At 38.7% G+C, this 23,392-nt stretch overlaps 1 protein-coding gene across 3 annotated transcripts in view; it reads left to right on the top strand.

Annotated features, from left to right (window-relative positions):
* Positions 1 to 23,392, top strand: part of INPP5F (inositol polyphosphate-5-phosphatase F) — a 92,554-nt gene that overhangs the window by 37,442 nt on the left and 31,720 nt on the right. For 2 of the 3 annotated variants that reach the window (XM_089898241.1, XM_022568602.3), the window contains exons 3-6: positions 2,675 to 2,811; positions 21,068 to 21,196; positions 21,421 to 21,588; positions 21,706 to 21,762. In XM_089898241.1, the coding sequence (XP_089754367.1) occupies positions 2,675 to 2,811; positions 21,068 to 21,196; positions 21,421 to 21,588; positions 21,706 to 21,762 (491 nt within the window). The remainder of the gene's footprint in view (positions 1 to 2,674; positions 2,812 to 21,067; positions 21,197 to 21,420; positions 21,589 to 21,705; positions 21,763 to 23,392) is intronic. The other variant, XM_089898240.1, reaches the window with a different exon arrangement.

A 23,392-nucleotide genomic window follows, 5' to 3' on the forward strand; every position in this document is an offset into this window, starting at 1 on the left:
ATAATTCCTCAGGCATATTGAACTTAAGTCTGTAATTTTTTTTGTAGAAGCACCTCAGTTTTTCAGTTTCTGTGTATGAGTTTAGCTAGCTAAACTCTAAAAATATGCGTATTTTTTTTTTAATGTATTTGAGTTTGTAAGTTGAATTTCAGTATTGACAATACCAATGTTTTTGTGGAAAAAAGCATGCCTTTCGTTTCCTAAGTGAGTCTATGTGTGGGGTAAAACCTCTGTGTTTGAAATTTAGTATTTTTATATTTTTGGTACTATACCATTAGATGGCTTATTGGAAAGACATTTATTACATTTGATTGTGCACGTTGTGTTTTTGTCATTGCTGTAATTTCTTAAAATCGCAATTCTTAATGTTAATATGAAAGCAAGAAGGCATAAACTGGGAAGAGGGCTTCCTAATGTTGGCTTGTCTGGTCATCTGCCAACACTAAATTGTTCAGTGTAAAATAGAAATTATTCCTGTGAGGTTAAGAGACCTGCGGTAAGAATTTCTTTTTATTCAGCAGACTGTATTAGCATTCAACAGTTTATTATGTATTATGTGCTTTATTTATTTTGTGTTAGGTTTATTGTGTGTTAGGTGCTTGGTAACCTTAATCTATGCCTGACGTACTTCCCAGCACATGGTAGGTCCTTGGTTAAAGTTTAATGATATTAATGAAATGACCTGCAAAAGCCTTGAAACTTTGGAGTAGATTTCTACCCTATTTTATAAAGAACTATGAAACGTTTCCAAATTCTTGCATTTATGAAATGCTTTAAGCACATCTCCAGAGCACTTTCCCTCAAATGAGAGTTGACTAATATTTGGGGGAAAAATGGGGGAAATTAAAATACTATATATCTTTTAAAAATATTTTTTCATAAGGGGAATATATATCCATCATGCTATTTTTCTATAGTAAGAAATTCCTGAAACACTGTTTCAATATTTTTATTTTTGGTACTAATTAGGTAGTATTTTTAAAGGGTGTAGAGTCTCATAAAATGAAAAATTGCTTTTGGATGCTGTCTTTCATAGACCATTTCTCAGTTAAATAGAAATCTTTTGTGAGAAGTAGAAATTTGGATTGGAAAGATAACTATTGGGCCTCTAGGTGTTTTCTTTCCTTTCTTTCTTGTAATTATTAAATACTTCTTTCATTTGTTTTACACCCCTCCCCCACTTTCTTCAATATATTTACTTATTTGCTCAGTCCTAGTGTACACATAAAGTAGTTTTGGAATTGCTAACTCATACTCTTCTGAAAAATAATTCACTAACCAGAGTACAATATTGTATACAGTTCTTTTTGTCTTTATCCTTGCAAAATACTGTTTTCCAAAGTTATTTAGATTAGTTTATTTCTTCCTTATCTCCTACATTATGGTTACGTTTTCCATTTGTAACAGAGTTGGGTTACTCTTTGCATTTTGTTTTGGGTTCCCTTCACATTCTGGTTAATTTGAACTACTTGTTTTTGAGGGGGTGTGAAACATTACCATGATTCTAAGAGTCAGAACTATGTGAAAGGGTATACTTGGAGAGATGTCATCCCCCTGATTCCTTTTATTCCATTCCTGTTTTCTCTTCCTTCCATGTCATTTCCACCTACTCCTTGTTCAGTAACCAATCTCATTAATTTCTAATTTCTCTTTCCTCTTTTTTTTTGTACAAATGAGCAGATATGTGCATATTTTCTCATCTTTCTTACAGAAAGGGTGGCACACTCTAGATACTCTTTTGTGCTTTGATTTAGTACTATATCTTATTATGTAATACCCTTATTGTATATTAATAATATCCAGTTTATCCCCTTAATATATCTAGGAATCACTTCTTATCAGTTTACAGAATGCTTTTTTACAGCTGCATAGTACTCTACTGCATAGATGTGCCATAGTTTATTCAGCCATTCTCCTATGTCTGGGCATTCTAGTTGTTTGCAGTATTTTACAGTTGTAAACTGCTGCAGTGAATAGATTTGAGTATGTGTACTTTTGTGTTGTTGAGGTGTGTCTTCAAGGTAAATTCACAAGAGTGGGATTGCTAGGTTAAAAGGTAAGTGTGTATGTTTTATTATTAGTTATCACAAAATTTCCCTCCAGAAAAGTTGTGTGCGTTTGTATTCCCACCAGCACTAGGAGAGTGCCTGGTTCCCGCAGCCTGGCCAGTGAATGTGCTGTCATACTTTTTTATTATCCCCAAGCTGATGGGTGAGAATGGTATTGCAACATTTTAATTTACATCTCCATTGAAAATCTTTTCATACATTTAAGGGTCATTTTTATATCTTTGTTGTGCTCTAAAAGGTACCAGTCCACGGCCTGTTAGGAACCGGGCCACGCAACAGGGTGAGCGGGGCGGGGAGGAGGGGGGAGCAGGTAAAGCTTCATCTGCTGCTCCCCATCGCTTGCATTACTGCTTGAATCATTGCTCGCGTTGCTACCTGAACCATCCCCCCCACCGCTCACATTACCACCTGAACCACACCCCAACCCGCCTCGGCCGTGGAAAAATTGTCTTCCACGAAACCGGTCCATGGTGCCTAAAAGGTTGGGGACCGCTGCTTTAAAGGGTTGTATCTTTTGCACACTGTGTTTGATTATTCACCTTCAGCTTGCCGGGACAGTACCACTTTATAGAAGCCAGACATTAAATATGACTTTTCTCTTTCAGATCTACCATGGTGGCTTATTTTAATTCGGCAGAAAGCTTTGGTGGGCAAACTTCCAGGAGACCATGAGGTCTGTAAAGTTACCAAAATTGCTGTGCTATCACTTTCTGAAATGGAACCTCAGGATCTTGAGCTAGAGGTAAGGTAAAGTCTCAGGAAATTTTATGGAAACTTGATATAGATGTAATGGCAACTATGGGGATTTGGTTTAATAGACCAGAATCATAGAGTTTTAGAGCTGGATAATATCTTTAGAGTAATTTAATCCTGTGGTTTTTAAGTCTCACTTTGGTAGTGGAACCTTTGTTTTAAAATCTGTGAAATCCAGTATATAAAATGCATAGAAGCCAGAGCTGCTTTTGTTGAGGTAGTGATAGGAGAAGAGGGGTTCCTTGGGGCCCTGCCTACTTGGCTTCTGCTGGAAGCCACCTTCTGTTTCTAGGGATCCCTAAGACTCTGCATAGCACAGTTCAAAAACTGGTTTGGGGTAGGGGAAGTCAAGAAGGTGAGATTTAACTTTTATTATATCTTTTATCTATATTTCTTGAAATTTCTCTCAGGCTATATTTCTCTTGTAGGTTTTTTTTTTTTTCATTTCTAATTTTATTGATTTGAGTCCTCTCCCTCTTTTTCTTGATGAGTCTGGCTAATGGTTTATCCATTTTGTTTATCTTCTCAAAGAACCAGCTTTTAGTTTTATTGATCTTTGCTATTGTTTTATTTCTATTTCACTTATTTCTGCTCTGTTCTTTATGATTTCTTTCCTTCTGCTAACTTTTGGTTTTGTTTGCTCTTCTTTCTCTAGTTCCTTTAGGTGTAAGGTTAGATTGTTTATTTGAGATTCTTCTTGTTTCTTGAGGTAGGCTTGTATAGCTCTAAACTTCCCTCTTAGAACTGCTTTTGCTGCATCCCATAGGTTTTGGATCGTTGTGTTTTCATTGTCATTTGTCTCTAGGTATTTTTTGATTTCCTCTTTGATTTCTTCAGTGATCTCTTGGTTATTTAGTAACGTATTGTTTAGCCTCCATGTGTTGGTGTTTTTTTTGTTTTCTTCCCTGTAATTCATTTCTAATCTCATAGCGTTGTGGTCAAAAAAGATGCTTGATATGATTTTAGTTTTCTTGAATTTACCGTGGCTTGATTTGTGACCCAAGATGTGATCTATCCTGGAGGATGTTCTGTGTGCAGTTGAGAAGAAAGTGTAATCTGCTGTTTTTGGATGGAAGGTTCTATAAATATCAATTAAATCTATCTGGTCTGTTGTGTCATTTAAAGCTTGTGTTTCCATATTAATTTTCTGTTTGGATGATCTGTCCATTGGTGTAAGTGAGGTGTTAAAGTCCCCCATTATTATTGTGTTACTGTCGATTTCCTCTTTTATAGCTGTTAGCAGTTGCCTTATGTATTGAGGTGCTCCTATGTTGGGTGCATATATATTTATAATTGTTATATCTTCTTAGATTGATCCCTTGATCATTATGTAGTGTCCTTCCTTGTCTCTTGTAACATTCTTTATTTTAAAGTCTATTTTATCTGATATGAGTACTGCTACTCCAGCTTTCTTTTGATTTCCATTTGCATGGAATATCTTTTTCCATCCCCTCACTTTCAGTCTGTATGTGTCCCTAGGTCTGAAGTGGGTCTCTTGTAGACAGCATATAGATGGGTCTTGTTTTTGTATCCATTCAGCCAGTCTATGTCTTTTGGTTGGAGCATTTAATCCATTCACGTTTAAGGTAATTATCGATATGTATGTTCCTATGACCATTTTCTTAATTGTTTTGGGTTTGTTTTTGTAGGTCCTTTTCTTCTCTTCTGCCTCCCACTTAGAGAAGTTCCTTTAGCACTTGTTGTAGAGCTGGTTTGGTGGTGCTGAATTCTTTTAGCTTTTGCTTGTCTGTAAAGCTTTTGATTTCTCCATTGAATCTGAATGAGATCCTTGCCGGGTAGAGTTATCTTGGTTGTAGTTTCTTCCCTTTCATCACTTTAAGTATATCATGCCACTGCCTTCTGGCTTGTAGAGTTTCTGCTGAGAAATCAGTTGTTAACCTTATGGGAGTTCCCTTGTATGTTATGTGTCATTTTTCCCTTGCTGCTTTCAATAATTTTTCTTTGTCTTTAATTTTTGCCAGTTTGATTACTATGTGTCTCGGCGGGTTTCTCCTTGGGTTTATCCTGTATGGGACTCTCTGCACTTCCTGGACTTGGGTGGCTATTTCCTTTCCCATGTTAGGGAAGTTTTCGACTATAATCTCTTCAAATATTTTCTTGGGTCCTTTCTCTCTCTCTTCTCCTGGGACCCCTATAATGCGAATGTTGTTGTGTTTAATGTTGTCCCAGAGGTCTCTTAGGCTGTCTTCATTTCTTTTCATTCTTTTTTCTTTATTCTGTTCTGCAGCAGTGAATTCCACCATTCTGTCTTGCAGGTCACTTATCCGTTCTTCTGCCTCAGTTATTCTGCTATTGATTCCTTCTAGTGTAGTTTTCATTTCAGATATTGTATTGTTCATCTCTGTTTGTTCTTTAATTCTTCTAGGTCTTTGTTAAACATCTCTTGCATCTTCTCGATCTTTGCCTCCATTCTTTTTCCAAGGTCCTGTATCATCTTCACTATCATTATTCTGAATTCTTTTTTCTGGAAGGTTGCCTACCTCCACTTCATTTAGTTGTTTTTCTGGGGTTTTATCTTTTTCCTTCATCTGGTACGTAGCCCTCTGCCTTTTCATCTTGTCTGTCTTTCTGTGAATGTGGTTTTTGTTCCACAGGCTGCAGGATTGTAGTTCTTCTTGCTTCTGCTGTCTGCCCTCTGGTGGATGAGGCTATCTGAGAGGCTTGTGCAGGTTTCCTGATGGGAGGGACTCTTTTTTCTTTTTCTTTTTTTTTTTTTGAAGAAAGAAAAACCACTGATCTTGTAAGACTTTTTCATTTTCCAAGAGGAAATCAAGCCTTCAAATACAGTGACTTAGGGCCAAGGTAATGAATTTGCCCAGGGCCAATGTTTGTCTCCACACTGTGCCTGCCACCGCCTGGCTGAAGTAACCCATGAAAGCATTTGTATCATGCCTGCTATCATTGTGGGGATGTGACATCTAGGGATGTCATCACTCTGTCATAGTCCTAGCCTATTTTGGTCACTGTGTGATGTGCCAGACAGGCCCTGAGGGTTAAATGGATTATCATATTTAATCCTTTGGACTATCCTATAAAGTAGGCACTGTTACAGTCCATGTTGTACAGGTGAAGAAAGAAGGCTTGGAGTGGAGGTAATCACACCTGGACTCAGTCCGTCTGGTCCTGTATCACTCTGCTGACCTTGCCTCCCTGTTACCTGAATAGCAGGTAACAGGTAACATAGTTCCCACTGCCCCACAGCTCAAATACGTGTTTTTCTAAGGTGAGTTGTTAGGAAGAAAGTTTGGGGACAGGGTTAAATTGTTTAAAAAAATAGGTACAGAGATACCTCAGAGACATTGTGGGTTTAATTCCAGACCACTGCAATAAAGCAAATATAATAACATGATTCACATGAATCTTTTTGTTTCTCAAGCATAGAAAAGTTATGTTTATACTGTGGTCTATTAAGTGTGCAAGGACATTATGCCTAAAAAAATAATGTACATACCTTAATTTTAAAATACCATTGCTAAAAAAATGCTAACCACCATCTCAGTTTTTGGTGAGTCAATCTTTCTGCAATAACATCAAAGGTCACTGATCACAGATCACTATAACAAATATAATAATGATGAGAAAGTTTGAAATTGTGAGAATTAACAAAATGTGGCACAGAGACATGAAGTGAGCAAATGCTGTTGGAAAATCCTGCCAATAGACTTGTTTGATGTAAGGTTGCCACAAACCTTTAATTTGTTAAAAAAAAAAAACGAAAAAAATATCTGCGAAGCACAGTAAAATGGGTATGACTGTGACAATATAGTTATTTTTATGCTGGAAGTTTGACAATCTAATTTTAAGAAACAAGCATTAAAATGAACTTAGGAGGCCATTGATATTCTATTTGTTGCAAGTATCAAAAAGAGATTAGAGTACTTCTTATTTCCTTTAATTGGTACTAGAGATGGAATACTAATACTATTGCTGATCTGAGACAAGTGCCTTAGGTGGCAATTGGGCCTATTAAAAACAGGTATTGGAAAGTTTTGTTTGCATTGTATTTTAGTGAAGAACAGCCAGACTAAAAAATTGTGTCAGTTTGCTAAGCTAATAAACTTGTGTCCTTTGGATGACTGCTGACAAATTGAAAGGTCAGTGTGGCTTCTTGTCACCAGCCTTTGCCTTGAGGGCGAGCACCCCTTGGGCAGCATGCTGGTTTGAGCATTAAGCCTGGGGCCCTGGCAGTTAGAGTTAGAGCAAGAAACAGCTTATCCAGCACCTTGGTCACCTGCTAGTCATCAGTTTGCACATCTAGTACTCCCAACCCTGGGGAAATGAGCTGTCCTCATCGGAGAACTGGAGCTGGACTTTTCAGGGAGGTTTTCTTATGCCCTTTGTGGCCACCAACCCGTAACATTTGAGATTAGTAGCTGACTATTGTGTAAATGGCAGGGGTGGAGGGGGAGGAATCTTTAGGAAATAATATTTAATGGAATTTTAAGACACAAAAATGTGAATATGATGAAAGCTTTTAAAATGTCTTTATTCTGAAGACCTTTCCTTTTCTCTCTTGATACTCATAAGTGAATGAGATTATCTTCAAATACAGGCGAAAATGAGATGCGCCCCCACATAGCTGAGTATTTTTACAGCACAGTGGAACAGTCTGAGCTATGGCGTTTGCCAGGGTACTAAAAGTTAAGAGTTGGAAATATGTAATGACCCTTGGTAATTAAGGGTAACCGTGATTATAGATAAAGTATTTCCAGATCCCATTTTAGTGATAGTTTGGCATGCCTTTCTCTCAAGAGAATAGAATTTTAGAAATTTGCACTTAAGCCTTTTTTCCCTTTCCTTTAATCCTATTTTATGGTAATGGAGCTTTACAGTGAACAATAGGAGGAAGGGAAAGAACAGCTATGTTGAAAATCACAAACTGTTTGCTTATTTTCTGACACATTAATTTAAATCTTTGGTATCTTTAATTCAATTTCCGTATAACTCCAGTTAAAAGGTGCATTTAGAAGCATGGTAATTTTTTTTTTAACATCTTTATTGGAGTATAATTGCTTTACAATGGTGTGTTAGTTTCTGCTTTATAACAAAGTGAATCAGTTATACATATACATATGTTCCCATATCTCTTCCCTCTTGCGTCTCCCTCCCCATCCCACCCCCCTAGGTGGTCACAAATCACCAAGCTGATCTCCCTGTGCTATGCGGCTGCTTCCCATTAGCTACCTATTTTACGTTTGGTAGTGTATATATGTCCATGCCACTCTCTCACTTTGTCCCAGCTTACCCTTCCCCCTCCCTGTGTCCTCAAGTCCATTCTGTACGTCAGTGTCTTTATTTCTGTCCTGCCCCTAGGTTCTTGAGAACAATTTTTTTGTTTTTAGATTCCATATATATGTGTTAGCATACAGTATTTGTTTTTCTCTTTCTGACTTTACTTCACTTTGTATGACAGACTCTAAGTCCATTCACCTCACTACAAATAACTCAGTTTCGTTTCTTTTTATGGCTGAGTAATATTCCATTTCCATTGTATGTATGTGCCACATCTTCTTTATCCATTCATCTGCCAAGGGACACTTAGGTTGCTTCCATGTCCTGGCTATTGTAAATAGAGCTGCAATGAACATTGTGGTACATGACTCTTTTTTTTAATTTTATTTACTTTTTTATACAGCAGGTCCTTATTAGTCATCAGTTTTATACACATCGGTGTATACATGTCAACCCCAATCTCCCAATTCATCACACCACCAGCCCCACCCCGCCGCTGCTTTCCCCCCTTGGTGTCCATACGTTTGTTCTCTACATCTGTGTCTCAATTTCTGCCCTGCAAACCGGTTCATTTGTACGACTTTTCTAGGTTCCACATATATGCTTTACTATATGATATTTGTTTTTCTCTTTCTGACTTACTTTGCTCTGTATGACAGTCTCTAGATTCATCCATGTCTCTACAAATGACCCAATTTCATTCCGTTTTATGGCTGAGTAATATTCCATTGTACATACGTACCACATCTTCTTTATCGATTCATCTGTCGATGGGCATTTAGGTTGCTTCCGTGACCTGGCTATTGTAAATAGTTCTGCAGTGAACATTGGGGTGCATGTGTCTTTTTGAATTATGGTTTTCTTTGGGTATATGCCCAGTAGTGGGATTGCTGGATGGTATGGTAATTCTATTTTTAGTTTCTTAAGGAACCTCCATACTGTTCTCCATAGTGGCTGTATCAATTTACATTCCCACCAACAGTGCAAGAGGGTTCCCTTTTCTCCACACCCTCTCCAGCATTTATTGTTTGTAGATTTTCTGGTGATGCCCATTCTAACTGGTGTGAGGTGATACCTCATTGTAGTTTTGATTTGCATTTCTCTCATAATTAGTGATGTTGAGAAGCTTTTCATGTGCTTCTTGGCCATCTGTATGTCTTCTTTGGAGAAATGTTTAGGTCTTCTGCCCATTTTTGGATTGGGTTGTTTGTTTTTTTAATATTGAGCTGCATGAACTGTTTATATATTTTGGAGATTAATCCTTTGTCCATTGATTTGTTTGCAAATATTTTCTCCCATTCTGAGGTTGTCTTCGTTTTGTTTGTAGTTTCCTTTGCTTGGCAAAAGCTTTTAAGTTTCATTAGGTCCCATTTGTTTATTTTTGTTTTTATTTCCATTACTCTAGGAGGTGCATCAGAAAAGATCTTGCTGTGATTTATGTCATGGAGTGTTCTGCCTATGTTTTCCTCCAAGGGTTTTATAGTGTCCGGTCTTACATTTAGCTCTCTAATCCATTTTGAGTTTATTTTTGTGTATGGTGTTAGGGAGTGTTCTAATTTCATTCTTTTACATGTAGCTGTCCAGTTTTCCCAGCACCACTTATTGAAGAGACTGTCTTTTCTCCATTGTATATCCTTGCCTCCTTTGTCATAGATTAGTTGACCATAGGTACATGGGTTTGTCTCTGGGCTTTCTTTCCTGTTGCATTTATCTGTATTTCTGTTTTTGTGCCAGTACCATATTGTCTTGATTACTGTAGCTTTGTAGTATAGCCTGAAGTCAGGGAATCTGGTTCCTCCAGCTCTGTTTTTTTCTTTCAAGACTGCTTTGGCTATTCAGGGTCTTTTGTGTCTCCATACAAATTTTAAGATTTTTTTGTTCTAGTTCTGTAAAAAATGCCATTGGTAATTTGATAGGGATTGCATTGAATCTGTAGATTGCTTTGGGTAATATAGTCATTTTCACAATATTGATTCTTCCAATCCAGGAACATGGTATCTCTCTCCATCTGTTTGTATCATCTTTAATTTCTTTCATCAGTGTCTTATAGTTTTCTGCATACAGGTCTTTTGTCTCTGTAGGTAGGTTTATTCCTAGGTATTTTATTCTTTTTGTTGCAGTGGTAAATGGAAGTGTTTCCTTAATTTCTCTTTCAGATTTTTCATCATTAGTGTATAGGAATGCAAGAGATTTCTGTGCATTAATTTTGTATCCTGCTACTTTACCAAATTCATTGATTAGCTCTAGTAGTTTTCTGGTAGCAACTTTAGGATTCTCTATGTATAGTATCATGTCATCTGCAAACAGTGACAGCTTTACTTCTTTTCTGTTGGATTCCTTTTATTTCTTTTTCTTCTCTGATTGCTGTGGCTAAAACTTCCAAAACTATATTGAATAATAGTGGTGAGAGTGGACAACCTTGTCTTGTTCCTGATCTTAGTGGAAATGGTTTCAGTTTTCACCATTGAGAACGATGTTCGCTGTGGGTTTGTCATATATGGCCTTTATTATGTTGAGGTAGGTTCCCTCTATGCCTACTTTCTGGAGGGTTTTTTTTTTTATCATTAATGTGTATTGAATTTTGTCAAAAGCTTTTTCTGCATCTATTGAGATTATCATATGGTTTCTCCTTCAGTTTGTTAATATGGTGTATCAAATTGATTTGCATATATTGAAGAATCCTTGCATTCCTGGGATAAACCCCACTTGATCACAGTGTATGATCCTTTTAATGTGCTGTTGGATTCTGTTGCTAGTATTTTGTTGAGGATTTTTGCATCTGTTTTCATCAGTGATATTGGCCTGTAGTTTTCTTTCTTTGTGACATCTTTGTCTGGTTTTGGTATCAGGGTGATGGTGGCCTTGTAGAATGAGTTTGGGAGTGTTCCTCCCTCTGCTGTATTTTGGAAGAGTTTGAGAAGGATCGGTGTTAGCTCTTCTGTAAATGTTTGATAGAATTCGCCTGTTAAGCCATCTGGTCCTGGACTTTTGTTTGTTGGAAGATTTTTAATCACAGTCTCAATTTCAGTGCTTGTGATTAGTCTGTTTATATTTTGTGTTTCTTCCTGGTTCAGTCTCAGAAGTCTGTGCTTTTCTAAGAATGTGTCCGTTTCTTCCAGGTTGTCCATTTTATTGGCATATAGTTGCTTGTAGTAATCTCTCATGATCCTTTATATTTCTGCAGTGTCAGTTGTTACTTCTCCTTTTTCATTTCTAATTCTGTTGATTTAAGTCTTCTCCCTTTTTTTCTTGATGAGTCTGGCTAATGGTTTATCCATTTTGTTTATCTTCTCAAAGAACCAGCTTTTAGTTTTATTGATCTTTGTTATTGTTTTCTTTGTTTCTATTTCACTTATTTCTGCTCTGATCTTTATGATTTCTTCCTTCTGCTAACTTTGGTTTTTTTTGTTCTTCTTTCTATGATTGCTTTAGGTGTAAGTTAGGCTGTTTATCTGAGATGTTCTTGTTTCTTTTTTTTTTTTTAATCTTTTCAATGTCTGTTTATTGTGTAGTGATATACTTTTATTTTTTTATTTTTATTTTTTTAACATCTTTATTGGGGTATAATTGCTTTACAATGGTGTGTTAGTTTCTGCTTTATAACAAAGTGAATCAGTTATACATATATATATGTTCCCATATCTCTCCCCTGTTGCATCTCCCTCCCTCCCACCCTCCCTAGAGATGTTCTTGTTTCTTGAGGTAGGATTGTATTGCTATAAACTTCCCTCTTAGAACTGCTTTTGCTGCATCCCATAGGATTTGGATGGTCGTGTTTTCATTGTCATTTGTTTCTGGGTATTTTTTGACTTCCTCTTTGATTTCCTCGGTGATCTCTTGGTTATTTAGTAGCGTATTGTTTAGCCTCCGTGTGTTTGTATTTTTTACAGATTTTTTCCTGTAATTGGTATCTAGTGTGATAGCGTTGTGGTCAGAAAAGATACATGATATGATTTCAATTTTCTTAGATTTACCAAGGCTTGGTTTGTGATCCAAGATATGATCTATCCTGGAGAATGTTCCATGAGCACTTGAGAAGAAAGTGTATTCTGTTGTTTTTGGATGGAATGTCCTATAAATATCAATTAAGTCCATCTTGTTTAATGTGTCATTTAAGGCTTGTGCTTCCTTATTTATTTTCATTTTGGATGATTTGTCCATTGGTTAAAGTGGGGTGCTAAAGTCCCCTACTATTTTTGTGTTACTGTCGATTTCCCCTTTTATGGCTGTTAGCATTTTTCTTATGTGTTGAGGTGCTCCTATGTTGGGTGCATAAATATTTACAATTGTTGTATCTTCTTGGATTGATCCCTTGGTCATTATGTAGTGTCCTTCTTTGTCTCTTGTTATAGTCTTTATTTTAAAGTTTGTTTTCTCTGATATGAGGATTGCTACTCCAGCTTTCTTTTGATTTCCATTTGCATGGAATATCTTTTTCCATCCCCTCACTTTCATTCTGTATGTATCCCTAGGTCTGAAGTGGGTCTCTTATAGACAGCATATAGATGGGTCTTGGTTCTGTATCCATTCAGCCAGTCTGTGTCTTTTGGTTGGAGCATTTAATCCATTTACATTTAAGGTAATTATCGAGATGTATGTTCCTATTACCATTTTTTAAATTGTTTTGGGTTTGTCATTGTAGGTCTTTTCCTTGTGTTTCCTGCCTAGGGAGGTTCCTTTAGCATTTGTTGTAAAGCTGGTTTGGTGCTGCTGAATTCTTAGTTTTTCCTCATCTGTAAAGGTTTTAATTTCTCCATCAAATCTGAATGAGATCCTTGCTGGGTAGAGTAATCTTGGTTGTAGGTTATTCCCTTTCATCACTTTAAGTATGTCCTGCTACTCCCTTCTGGCTTGCAGAGTTTCTGCTGAAAGATCAGCTGTTAACCTTATGGGGCTTCCCTTGTATGTTATTTGTTATGTTTCCCTTGCTGCTTTTAATATTTTTTCTTTGTGTTTAATTTTTGATAGTTTGATTAATATGTGTCTTGGCATTTTTCTCCTTGGATCTATCCTGTATGGGACTCTCTGTGCTTGCTGAACTTCATTGACTCTTTCCTTTCCCATATCAGGGAAGTTTTCAACTATAATCTCCTCAAATATTTTCTCAGTCCCTTTCTTTTTCTCCTCTTCTTCTGGGACCCCTATAATGCGAATTTTGGTGCATTTAATGTTGTCCCAGAGGTCTCTACGACTGTCCTCAATTCTTTTCATTCTTTTTTCTTTATTCTGCTCTGCAGTAGTTATTTCAACTATTTTATCTTCCAGATCACTTATCCATTCTTCTGCCTCAGTTATTCTGCTATTGATTCCTTCTAGCGAATTTTTAATTTCATTCATTGTGTTGTTCATCATTGTTTGTTTGCTGTTTAGTTCTTCTGGGTCCTTGTTAAACGTTTCTTGTATTTTCTCCATTCTGTTTCCAAGATTTTGGATTGTCTTTACTATCATTACTCTGAATTCTTTTTCAGGTAGAGTGCCTATTTCCTCTTTGTTTGGTCTGGTGGGTTTTTACCTTGCTCCTTCATCTGCTGTGTGTTTTCTCTGTCTTCTCATTTTGCTTAACTTACTGTGTTTGGGGTCTGCTTTTCACAGGCTGCAGGTTCATAGTTCCCGCTGTTTTGGTGTCTGCCCTCAGTGGCTAAGGTTGGTTCAGTGGGCTCTGTAGGCTTCCTGGTGGAGTGGACTAGTGCCTGTGTTCTGGTGGAGGAGGCTGGATCTTGTCTTTCTGGTGGGCAAGACCACGTCCAGTGGTGTGTTTTGGGGTGTCTGTGACCTTATTATGATTTGAGGCAGCCTCTCTGCTAATGGGTGGGGTTGTGTTCCTGTCTTGTTAGTTGTTTGGCATAGGGTGTCCAGTACTGTAGCTTGCTGGTCGTTGAGTGGAGCTGGGTCTTAGTATTGAGATGGAGATCTCTGGGAGAGCTTTCACCGTTTGATATTACATGGAGCCAGGAGGTCTCTCGTGGACCAGTGTCTTGAGCTCAGCTCTCCCCCCTCAGAGTCACAGGCCTGACACCCGGCCGGAGCACCAAGACCCTGTTAGCCACACGGCTCTTTTGGGAAGTCTGAGGTCTTCTGCCAGTGTTCAGTAGGTGTTCTATAGGAATTGTTCCACATGTAGTTGTATTTCTGATATATTTGTGGAGAGGAAGGTGATCTCCACATCTTACTCCTCCACCATCTTGAAGGTCCCCACAGCCCCCCAGTTGACTTTTTGCTTTAGTTATATGGCTTGTTTGCCAGTTTTTAAAATAATTTTCATAGTATACAGTTTACTCATTTAAAGCACATAATTTCAGTGGTTTTTAGTATATTCACAGTTTTGTAGCTGTCACCACAATTAATGTTAGAACATTTTCATCGCTCTAAAAATAACCCTGCACTCATTAGTAGTCACTCATTTCCCCCCAAACCCCAGGCAAATCCTAGGCAACCATTAATCTACTTTCTTTCTCTGTAAATTTGCCTATTCTGAATATTTCTGATAAATGGAATCATAAAATATGTGACCTTTTGTGACTGGCTTCTTTTATTTAGCACCATGTTTTCAAGGTTCATGCTTGTTGTAGCATGTGTCAACACTTAATTCCTTTTTATTCCATTGTATACCACATTTTATTTATCCGTTCATCAGTTGACGGACATTTAGGTTGTTTTCACTTTGGGGCTGTTATGAGTAATACTGCTGTGAACATTGTGTACAAGTTTTTGGGTGGACATTTGTTTTCATTTCTCTTGGGAGAAAGAGAAATTCCATACCTAGGAATGGAATTGCTGGGTCATATAGTAACTGTGTCTAACCTCTTGAGGACCTGCTAGACTGTTTTTCAAAGCAATGTGCCATTAAAGGAAAAAAAAAAGATCTAGGGACTTCCCTGGCAGTCTAGTGGTTAAGGCTCTGCACTTCCACTGCAGTGGGTGCGGGTTTGATCCCTGGTCAGGGCACTAAGATCCCACATGCCGTGCAGCATGGCCAAAAAAAAAAAAAAAAAAGATCTATACAAGGGTATGAAGAATCTGTGGGTTTCAAATAGATGTTCTTTCTTTTGAAAAAACATCCTTTAAAGTTTTATAGGCTTATGTTCCATATCTGCATATCTTATTTGCTGTATCTCATTGCCTTAATAGATAACTGTATCATTTTCCATATTTGGTTTCCCATTAGACATCTGTTTAAAATTTTAGCTCCAGATGGACATAGATAGCTACCAACCTTTAAAGTAAAATCATTTAGTTTCCTTTTCCTATACAGCAGCAACAACATCAGCCCTTAATCTTGGTTGTGAAATGTAAGTTGCTAGAGTCGTAGAAAAACTAGGGGAGTACTGTGGCGCTTGCAGTGGTGCTTTTCTTTTTGAGATGGTGTGTATCGATGTTGTGAGAAGTGCCTAAGCACATATTACACAGGACTGGCTGGGCCTCTGGAAAAGGGAAGGTGATCCCACTGTCCACACTGTATGTTGTAATCCCTAGAGCTCTGTCTAAACAAAACATCTTAAGACTGGAAGGGATCCCAAGAAGTAGTTTTCTGTATTCCTGTTTCTGGGTAGGCCTGAATTTAACCTATTTTAAAAGATAGTGGTCTATACTTTCTTTTCTAAAGTTAACTTTATATATGGAAGATTTTAAAATATTCATTGAAAATGTTTTATGTTTAAAGTATTTTAAATTTCTATTTAGAAAAGTCAGTTTTAAGAGACAGAGACAGACTTCTGGATAAGATGGTGTGGTGACTTTGTGCTTTGTAATGCAGATCACAATCCTTATCTGAAATCTTTGGGGCTGTATTTGTTTTAGAATTCACGTTTGGGGGGCTTTCTAAAAGGTTATTCCATGTACTTGATATATGTGCAGTGAGTCTGGGACACTACCCTACAATTTTACACATTCATACTTCTTAAAGAATCATATGAATATTCATTCTAAGGAAGGTAAGTGATGACTATAAATTGCCTCATATCAGTTCAGGGATTATTTTGTCATTAGATGAGCTTGTAGCAAACTTTTAAAAACTTTCAGGTTTCAGAGTTTTTTGGATTTTGGAGTTAAGGGATATTGGGCCTATACCAACTCTGTTCCAAGCCCAGGAAGAGGATAGATTAAAAAAAAAAAGAGGGCTTCCCTGGTGGCGCAGTGGTTGAGAGTCTGCCTGCCGATGCAGGGGACACGGGTTCGTGCCCTGGTCTGGGAAGATCCCACATGCCGCAGAGCGGCTGGGCCCGTGAGCCATGGCCGCTGAGCCTGCGCGTCCGGAGCCTGTGCTCCGCAACGGGAGAGGCCACAACAGTGAGAGGCCCACGTACCGCCAAAAAAAAAAAAAAAAAAAAGAGAGAAACGAAAAGAAAAACAAGACATTCCCAGACCTGGAGGGAAACCGTATCTTATCTTCATGGACCATAAACGGAATAGTGGGTCAGAGGCCTTCTAGTTTCTGCATCCATAAGTAGGCAGTGGTGGGTGGAGATGTTCCCTACACACTAAAGGGAACTAAAAGGGCTATATTGGAGATGGGTGTCTGGAGCCATGTTCAGTACTTTAAGCCTGGTGCTGGAGTGGGACCCCCCAGTTCGTGAAAGGAGGCTGTTAGGTTATCTGTTCTAAGTGGGATAATTGTGCCGAAAAGAATTCTCTTGTCTGTTAAGCCAGTAGTACCTCCCTTGAGAAACACTGGTCTTGGCAAAAGATAAGGATCTGAATTAACACAATAAAATCAGCATGAAGTAGTTGGGGTTGATAGGAGAGACTTCAGCAGGTAGAATAATGGAAGGTGACTCCAAGGTTTCTTGCTTAAGTAATCCAGCGGGTGATGTAGTCATTGCCTGAGATACGGCATACCAGAGAAGGAACAAGATTTGCTAAACAGACGTTGGTCAGGTTTGGAGATGCTGAATTTGAGAGACTAGTGTCTCATTAGTGGGGAGATGTATTTTGGGGTCATGAGCTCAGAGCAAAAGAGTAGAGTTAGAAATGTAGAGTTCAACGTAGTGGTAGTTAAAAATGAGGAAAGAGGATGAAATTTTCTTGGCAGAGCATGAAGAATGGGAAGAGAACTAAGGGTGGAACATTGGGAGCCACCATTATCTTTAGAGATAGAGACGCCAACAAAGAAGACAGAGAAGGAACAGTTGGAGGTGGGGGAAGAGCCCAGAGAGACGGGTGTCATAGGGGCAGGCGACAGGATGGCAGAGAGAGATCATTAATGCCACATTCTTAGACAGACATAAGGTTTCTCCTTTTCAGAGCGAGGGGGTCCTTGTTTCACTCTGCCTGAGCAGTTTCATTGGCCTTCACTCTTTGACCTACTGCAACCAGACTATAGTCCTCACAGTTCCAGTGACTGTGACACTGTACCCTGCTCACTCATGGAGATTTCAGGGTTGAGGGATGGATTTAGAGAAAAGATTCTGGTAAACTTGAACAATGTTAAAAGGTGGTAGGAAAGGGTCTATTAGAGAGAGGTTGGAACAGAGGAGAGAGGGGGTGAATGATGGGGCAAGGTCCTGATCCTAGAGGAGACACAGCCTTGCAGAGAAAAACAACTCCCGTCCTTCTGAGACTGAGGAGAGTGGGTGCAGACTAGGTGTGCTGCTGCAAGATTACTTCAGAATAGCTAGATATTTAGAATCATCTTTGATATATTCCCAGGGGAAAGTCTTGCTGGCTTGAATGCTCTTAAGGAATAACTGTGTCTGACAGAGGCATAATATCCTGTTTGAATATTAAAATTGCAACAATCTATAACTAGGTTTAAGGCATGTTTTCAGATCTTTTAAAGAAGGTGTTATTAATATGACTAGATGATTACTAACAAACACTCTGCATAAAAATCACTAGCCGGCAATTGCTCAGTGCCACAAGCAGCAGCAGCAGGGTGCTAACGGGAGGCTCCTTTGCTGCCCCAATAATTCTGTACTAACCAAGGCTGGAGGGGTATGAGGTGTATTCATGGAAGAAGGGAAGTGATGGTTTTCTAGGACTACTTTTATGCCCCATGTGTGAATCTGGAGGTTACCACTTACATTTGTAGCATCAGAGCCCATCCATTCATTTAACAAAGGTTTTTTGAGACCTCCTGTACCAGGTACTGCTAAGGCCCTGGAGATATATGAGTCAGTAAAACAAGGATCTCTGCTATTATGGAACTTACATCATGGTTGGGGTGCGGCAGACAGTAAACATCAACATAATTATATTATGTCATATGTTGGAAAGTAGTGAACGCTATGGGAAATAAAAGTTGAGTGCAGTAAGGGTGGTGGGTGGAGTGCCCAGGAGTGGAGATTATGGTAAGATATCTGAGGAGAGGATGTCTGGGCCGAGAGAACAGCCAGAACACAGGCCCTGAGGTGGCAGTAGTCCTGGCTTGTTGAGGAACAGCAAGGAGGCTGACGTGGGCGGAGTGGAGTAAGCAAGGGGAGGAGAGCCACAGGAGATGAAGGCAGAGGAGAGAAGATGAGGGTCTAGTTTTGAACATGTTGCGTGTGAGGCACCTGATGGAAATCCAAGTGGAAACGTTGGGATTTGTGATTCTAGAATTTTGGGAAAGAGTGGGGTTGGAAATGTACCGCTGGGAGGGAAGGGTTGGCATGTAGATGTATTTAAAGCCATGAGACTGGATGAAATCGCTGAGGGAGTGAATGCAGATAGAGAAGGGGGTCAAGGACTGAACCTTGAGGTGCCAAGACATTAAGAAGTCAAATGGTCAGGAAAGAACCAGTAAAAGAGGAAAAGAGTGACCACTGGAAGCCAAGTAAGACAGTGTATCAGAGAAGATGAGGGAGAGGTGAACTGTGTCAAATGCTACTGAGCAGTTAAGATAAGGACCAGGAATCTACCACTGCATTTAGCCAAGTAGAGACCATTGGTCACACTGAAGATAAGGTTTCGGTGGAGTGGTGGGGGCCAAAGCCAAGTTGGAGTGGGCTGGAGAGAGAATGGGAGGAGAGGGATTGGAGGCAGTGAGGAGTACAAAGAAGTAGGACCCTAGCTGGCACAGGAGGAGTGTTAGAGGAGAGAAATATCAGTGTGTTTCTGTGCTGGTGGGAATGATCAGGCAGAAAGAGGGGAAAGGAGAGAATTGCTGGAGCAACGTCCATATGCTTGATTCTTGCTCCTTCCCCATTATCTCAAGATCTGGTTAGTTTTGCTTACTTGAAGGGAAATTAAGTTAACTTGGTTTTGGCAGGAAGACTGTAGATTTTTTTTTACTTCACCTTTGGTTCCCTTGTCTTCACTGGTAGGCCAGGAGGAGTGTAAAGTTTCAATCATGTTTTGAAACCCATGTGAATAGAGTGTTTGGTAGCCATAGCTTTGAAAAGACATAAAACCCGTAAGATTGCAGTACATCCGAATTCTTCATTCAATTACCAGTCTCCACTTCCAATTTGATAAAACAGGAACAGCCCCCTTCCTTTTTTTAAAAAATTAATTTACTTATTTATTTTTTTGCATTGCGTTTTCGTTGCGGTGTGCGGGCTTCTCATTGCGGTGGCTTCTCTTGTTGCGGAGCATGGGCTCTAGGTGTATGGGCTTCAGTAGTTGTGGCATGCAGCCTCAGTAGTTGTGGCGCATGGACTTAGTTGCTCCGTAGCACATGGGATCCTCTGGGACCAGGGCTCGAATGCGTGTCCCCTGCATTGGCAGGAGGATTCCCAACCACTGTGCCACCAGGGAAGTCCACCCCCTAACTTTTTTTAAAAATTTATAATCAAAACTCGAACCAGGGGACTTCCCTGGTGGTCCAGTGGTTAAGAATCTGTCTTGCAATACAGAGGACGCCAGTTCGATCCCTGGTCGGGGAACTAAGATCCCACATGCCGCAGGGCAACTGAGCCCGGGCGCCACAGCTAGCGAGCCCATACGCCACAACTACCGAACCCACGTGCTCTGCAGCCCACGCGCCTGCCACAACTAATGAGCCCGTGCTCTCTGGAGCCCGAGCACCGTAATAAAAAAGATACTGTGTGCCACAACTAAGACCCCAATGCAGCCAAAAACTAAATAAATAAATAAATATTTTTAAAAACCCCACAATCTTGAATTAGTTTTTTCTCCTCATTAAGTTTTTTTATCCTGTTTATAATCTAGTAATAGTTATTTTGTAAGTAAGACACTACTAATGATAACCATTTAGTGACTGTTAGCTCTTAACAGGTGTCTACCACTTAGCATAGCAATAAAACCAGTGTATTGAAAAAACGGAATTAGTCTGCATATGGTTAATAGAATCCTTGTGTCCCTTTCAGAATATTTGCTTTGTGTGTTGAGCCACATGAAATTATATGTAAAACGCTTGACTTTAACCAGGTAGTCCTCTGTAGAACCTCTGTGCCCTTCTCTTGTCTTAACACCTTCCCATCCTCTTCATCACCTTTGTTGGTTGGACTGCATATTTCCTGCAGCCCCTACTTTCTGCTTCAAACTTAATCTCTGGACCCAAAGAGTGTGTTTTTGTGCTGATTTCGTTAGTGTGTGTGACGATAGGAGGCGAGAGAGTGGTTGAAACGTCCAGCTTTTAACATTCCCAATAGAGCAGACTCTTGGCAACTTCTCACCCAAAACACTCAATTAACTAGCATGAATATTTAGCATATATTGCTCTAAAGAAGTGTGACTAGAGCATAGCATATGTGTATTTTGCACTATTTTTAATCTTTGATGCCAATTTTTAAAGTGTTAATGAATCCCAACCAGAGCATTTTATTCTTCAGTTATATTACATAAGAACTTACTAGCATCCTAACCAGAATTTTCTACCCCTAAATCCTAAGTATATCCTGCCCTGTATTCTTTGCTTATCCTCTACTGTAGCTTTCTAATCCTTGAAACCACAGCTGTGTTTTCTAATATCAGTTGTCTGCTGGGTCATTTTACCTGTTCTTGATGTTCTAACCACAGTGCTTGAGGCATAGTGACACTTCTGCACTCACACTTGAACATTAAGCAAGCAGATATTAGTAATAATGAATTCTCTTTCTCCTCCTATTATTTAGCTCTGTAAGAAACATCATTTTGGAATTAACAAACCAGAGAAGATTATACCATCTCCTGATGACTCAAAGTTTCTACTGAAGACCTTTACGCATATTAAATCCAATGTGTCTGCTCCTAATAAAAAGAAAGTAAGAGTTTAATTGATATGGGCTTGGAATTCATCTTTGATTAGTTTTAAATTGAGGGGTGACTTTCCTGCTAATAAACTTACTTTCAAACTACTTGTCATATTAAAGCACCATCTCTGCGTATCCTTGGGGTTATTTTTTACTTTGCTCCTAGGGAGTTGTGTGGTATCCACACAATGCTTTACATTTAATTCCTGCAGTAATAGTAGATTAATTTCTTACAGGTTAAGGAAAGTAAAGAAAAGGAGAAGTTGGAGAGAAGATTACTTGAGGAGTTGCTGAAGATGTTCATGGACTCAGAATCCTTTTACTATAGCTTGACCTATGACCTGACCAATTCAGTGCAGAGGCAGAGTGCTGGGGAGAGGGACCCCTGTCCTCTCTGGCAAAAGGTACCTCTCACAGCTCAGAGCAGGGTTTGCCACCAGAACAATTTATGGACCCGTTTGGCTTCTATAGGAGAACTGAAACAACATGTTTCTGAACTGTTTGTTTTCTACCTTTTCCAGGTTGATGACCGATTTTTTTGGAATAAATATATGATACAAGACCTTACTGAGATTGGTGTGAGTAGTTGTTTCTGAAATATTCTAAGGTAGTTTATAGTTGTTAGGCAAATATTTTTAAGTTGTACTAAAACAAAAATTTTAAATCTCACGTAATGTTTTCCCCTGTAGAATGAGAATCATTTAGCTAGGGAAAACCAGGGCACTACTTTAAGGCAGTTCCTAATTTGACTATATAGCCACAGGCTTATCTTTTTAGTAGGTTTCCATAGAACAGTCATAATTTAAGGCTGTGGAACTAATATCCATAGAGTTCCTGTAAAAGATATTTTGTTTGTACCCATTGGAAGTGTTGAAGCCCGGTTTTCCTTTAGTGATACCAGTCATTTAATGTTCCGGTTTCCTCATATGGAAATTGGAGTAAACAAATCTCTAAGAACGTTCCAGTACTACAAGTATTCGAATCAGGGAAGACAGGGGGTATGATGAGATTATTGCATGAGGTTCCTTCAGGTTTAATGATTACCTTCTTCCTTTACTCTGTCATGTATATTGGAGAATTATGACTGTCCAAAGACAGTTCATTTATTCGGTCAATCAACCAATATTTATCGAAAGCCTGCCATGTGCCAGTTACTGTTTTGGACACAAATTGAGCAAAAAGTTGAATAGGGTCACAGATTATCTTTTTCTTAACCTTTCAGAAAGTTCAAACCTTTTTTCTTTCTGTTTCTCCCTATTGGTGGTGGTTAGTATAAATGATTTTGACCTATTTATCTGGTGGTATCTAAAACTAGGTATCTATCATGGCTTACCTCTCTAAAATGTTCTTGCCTCTCTATGATGCTGATCAAACCATGACCACCAAGACTTAATGATAGGGGGAGAAAAATAAGGGTGTCTGTAATGAGTATTTGTCCTGTTTGCTGACATATTGAGCTCTAATGTGTTTTGCAGAGTTTTTGTCAGACATGTAGCATTACCATTTAAAACCGATGACTTACAATAAAGGTGGCATTTCGTAGCATACCGATCTCTGTTCCCGCTGAGAGTTTTGTATTTATTGCTAAAACAAAAATATAAATAATGAGAATGGTGATAAAAGTAATGAATGCAGATAGATCCTTTGCTTCACTATTTTCAACTCTAACCACCTTCCTAAGATCCTATCTGCAGACTCCATAAAACAAAACTGTGAGATAGGACCTGGAGTATATAAGTAGTATATTTCATAGCTACTTTAGACTGTGAAAGAAGGGGTGGATTTGAAGTTGATGCTGAGATTAAGGCTAGATACAGATACGGAGATAGGAGGGAAGGAGGGGCTAAGAACAGCTTCTCTGGAGCACTTTTCATCCTTTACTGTCCCTGCATACAGTCAGTTGAGAAATCTGACTATTCTTAGTCGGAAAGACTAAGAGGAAATCTCTAACTTTAATTAATACTCTCCTAATTACATTGGATGACTTTTTAAAATAAGATATTTATGGAAAGGATTCTTTTTTTGGTTCATTGACTACTTGGATTTTAGCTTGGCAGAGCAAGACTTTTTCTAAACTAGAAAGTAGAATAGACCTCTGTGTTTCATAATAAAGTGATCAGAGTTGGTTGTATTTAATTAAAGGCTTAATACAATTGGGAGTTGAAAATCAACCTTTAAGCTTTATTTTCTTCTACACCAGCAGGAAGA

The sequence above is a fragment of the Delphinapterus leucas genome, chromosome 16 (assembly GCF_059928025.1).
Source record: "Delphinapterus leucas isolate spDelLeu-1000000601 "Yukka" chromosome 16, BTC_Dleu_Yukka2, whole genome shotgun sequence".
NCBI lineage: Eukaryota > Metazoa > Chordata > Mammalia > Artiodactyla > Monodontidae > Delphinapterus > Delphinapterus leucas.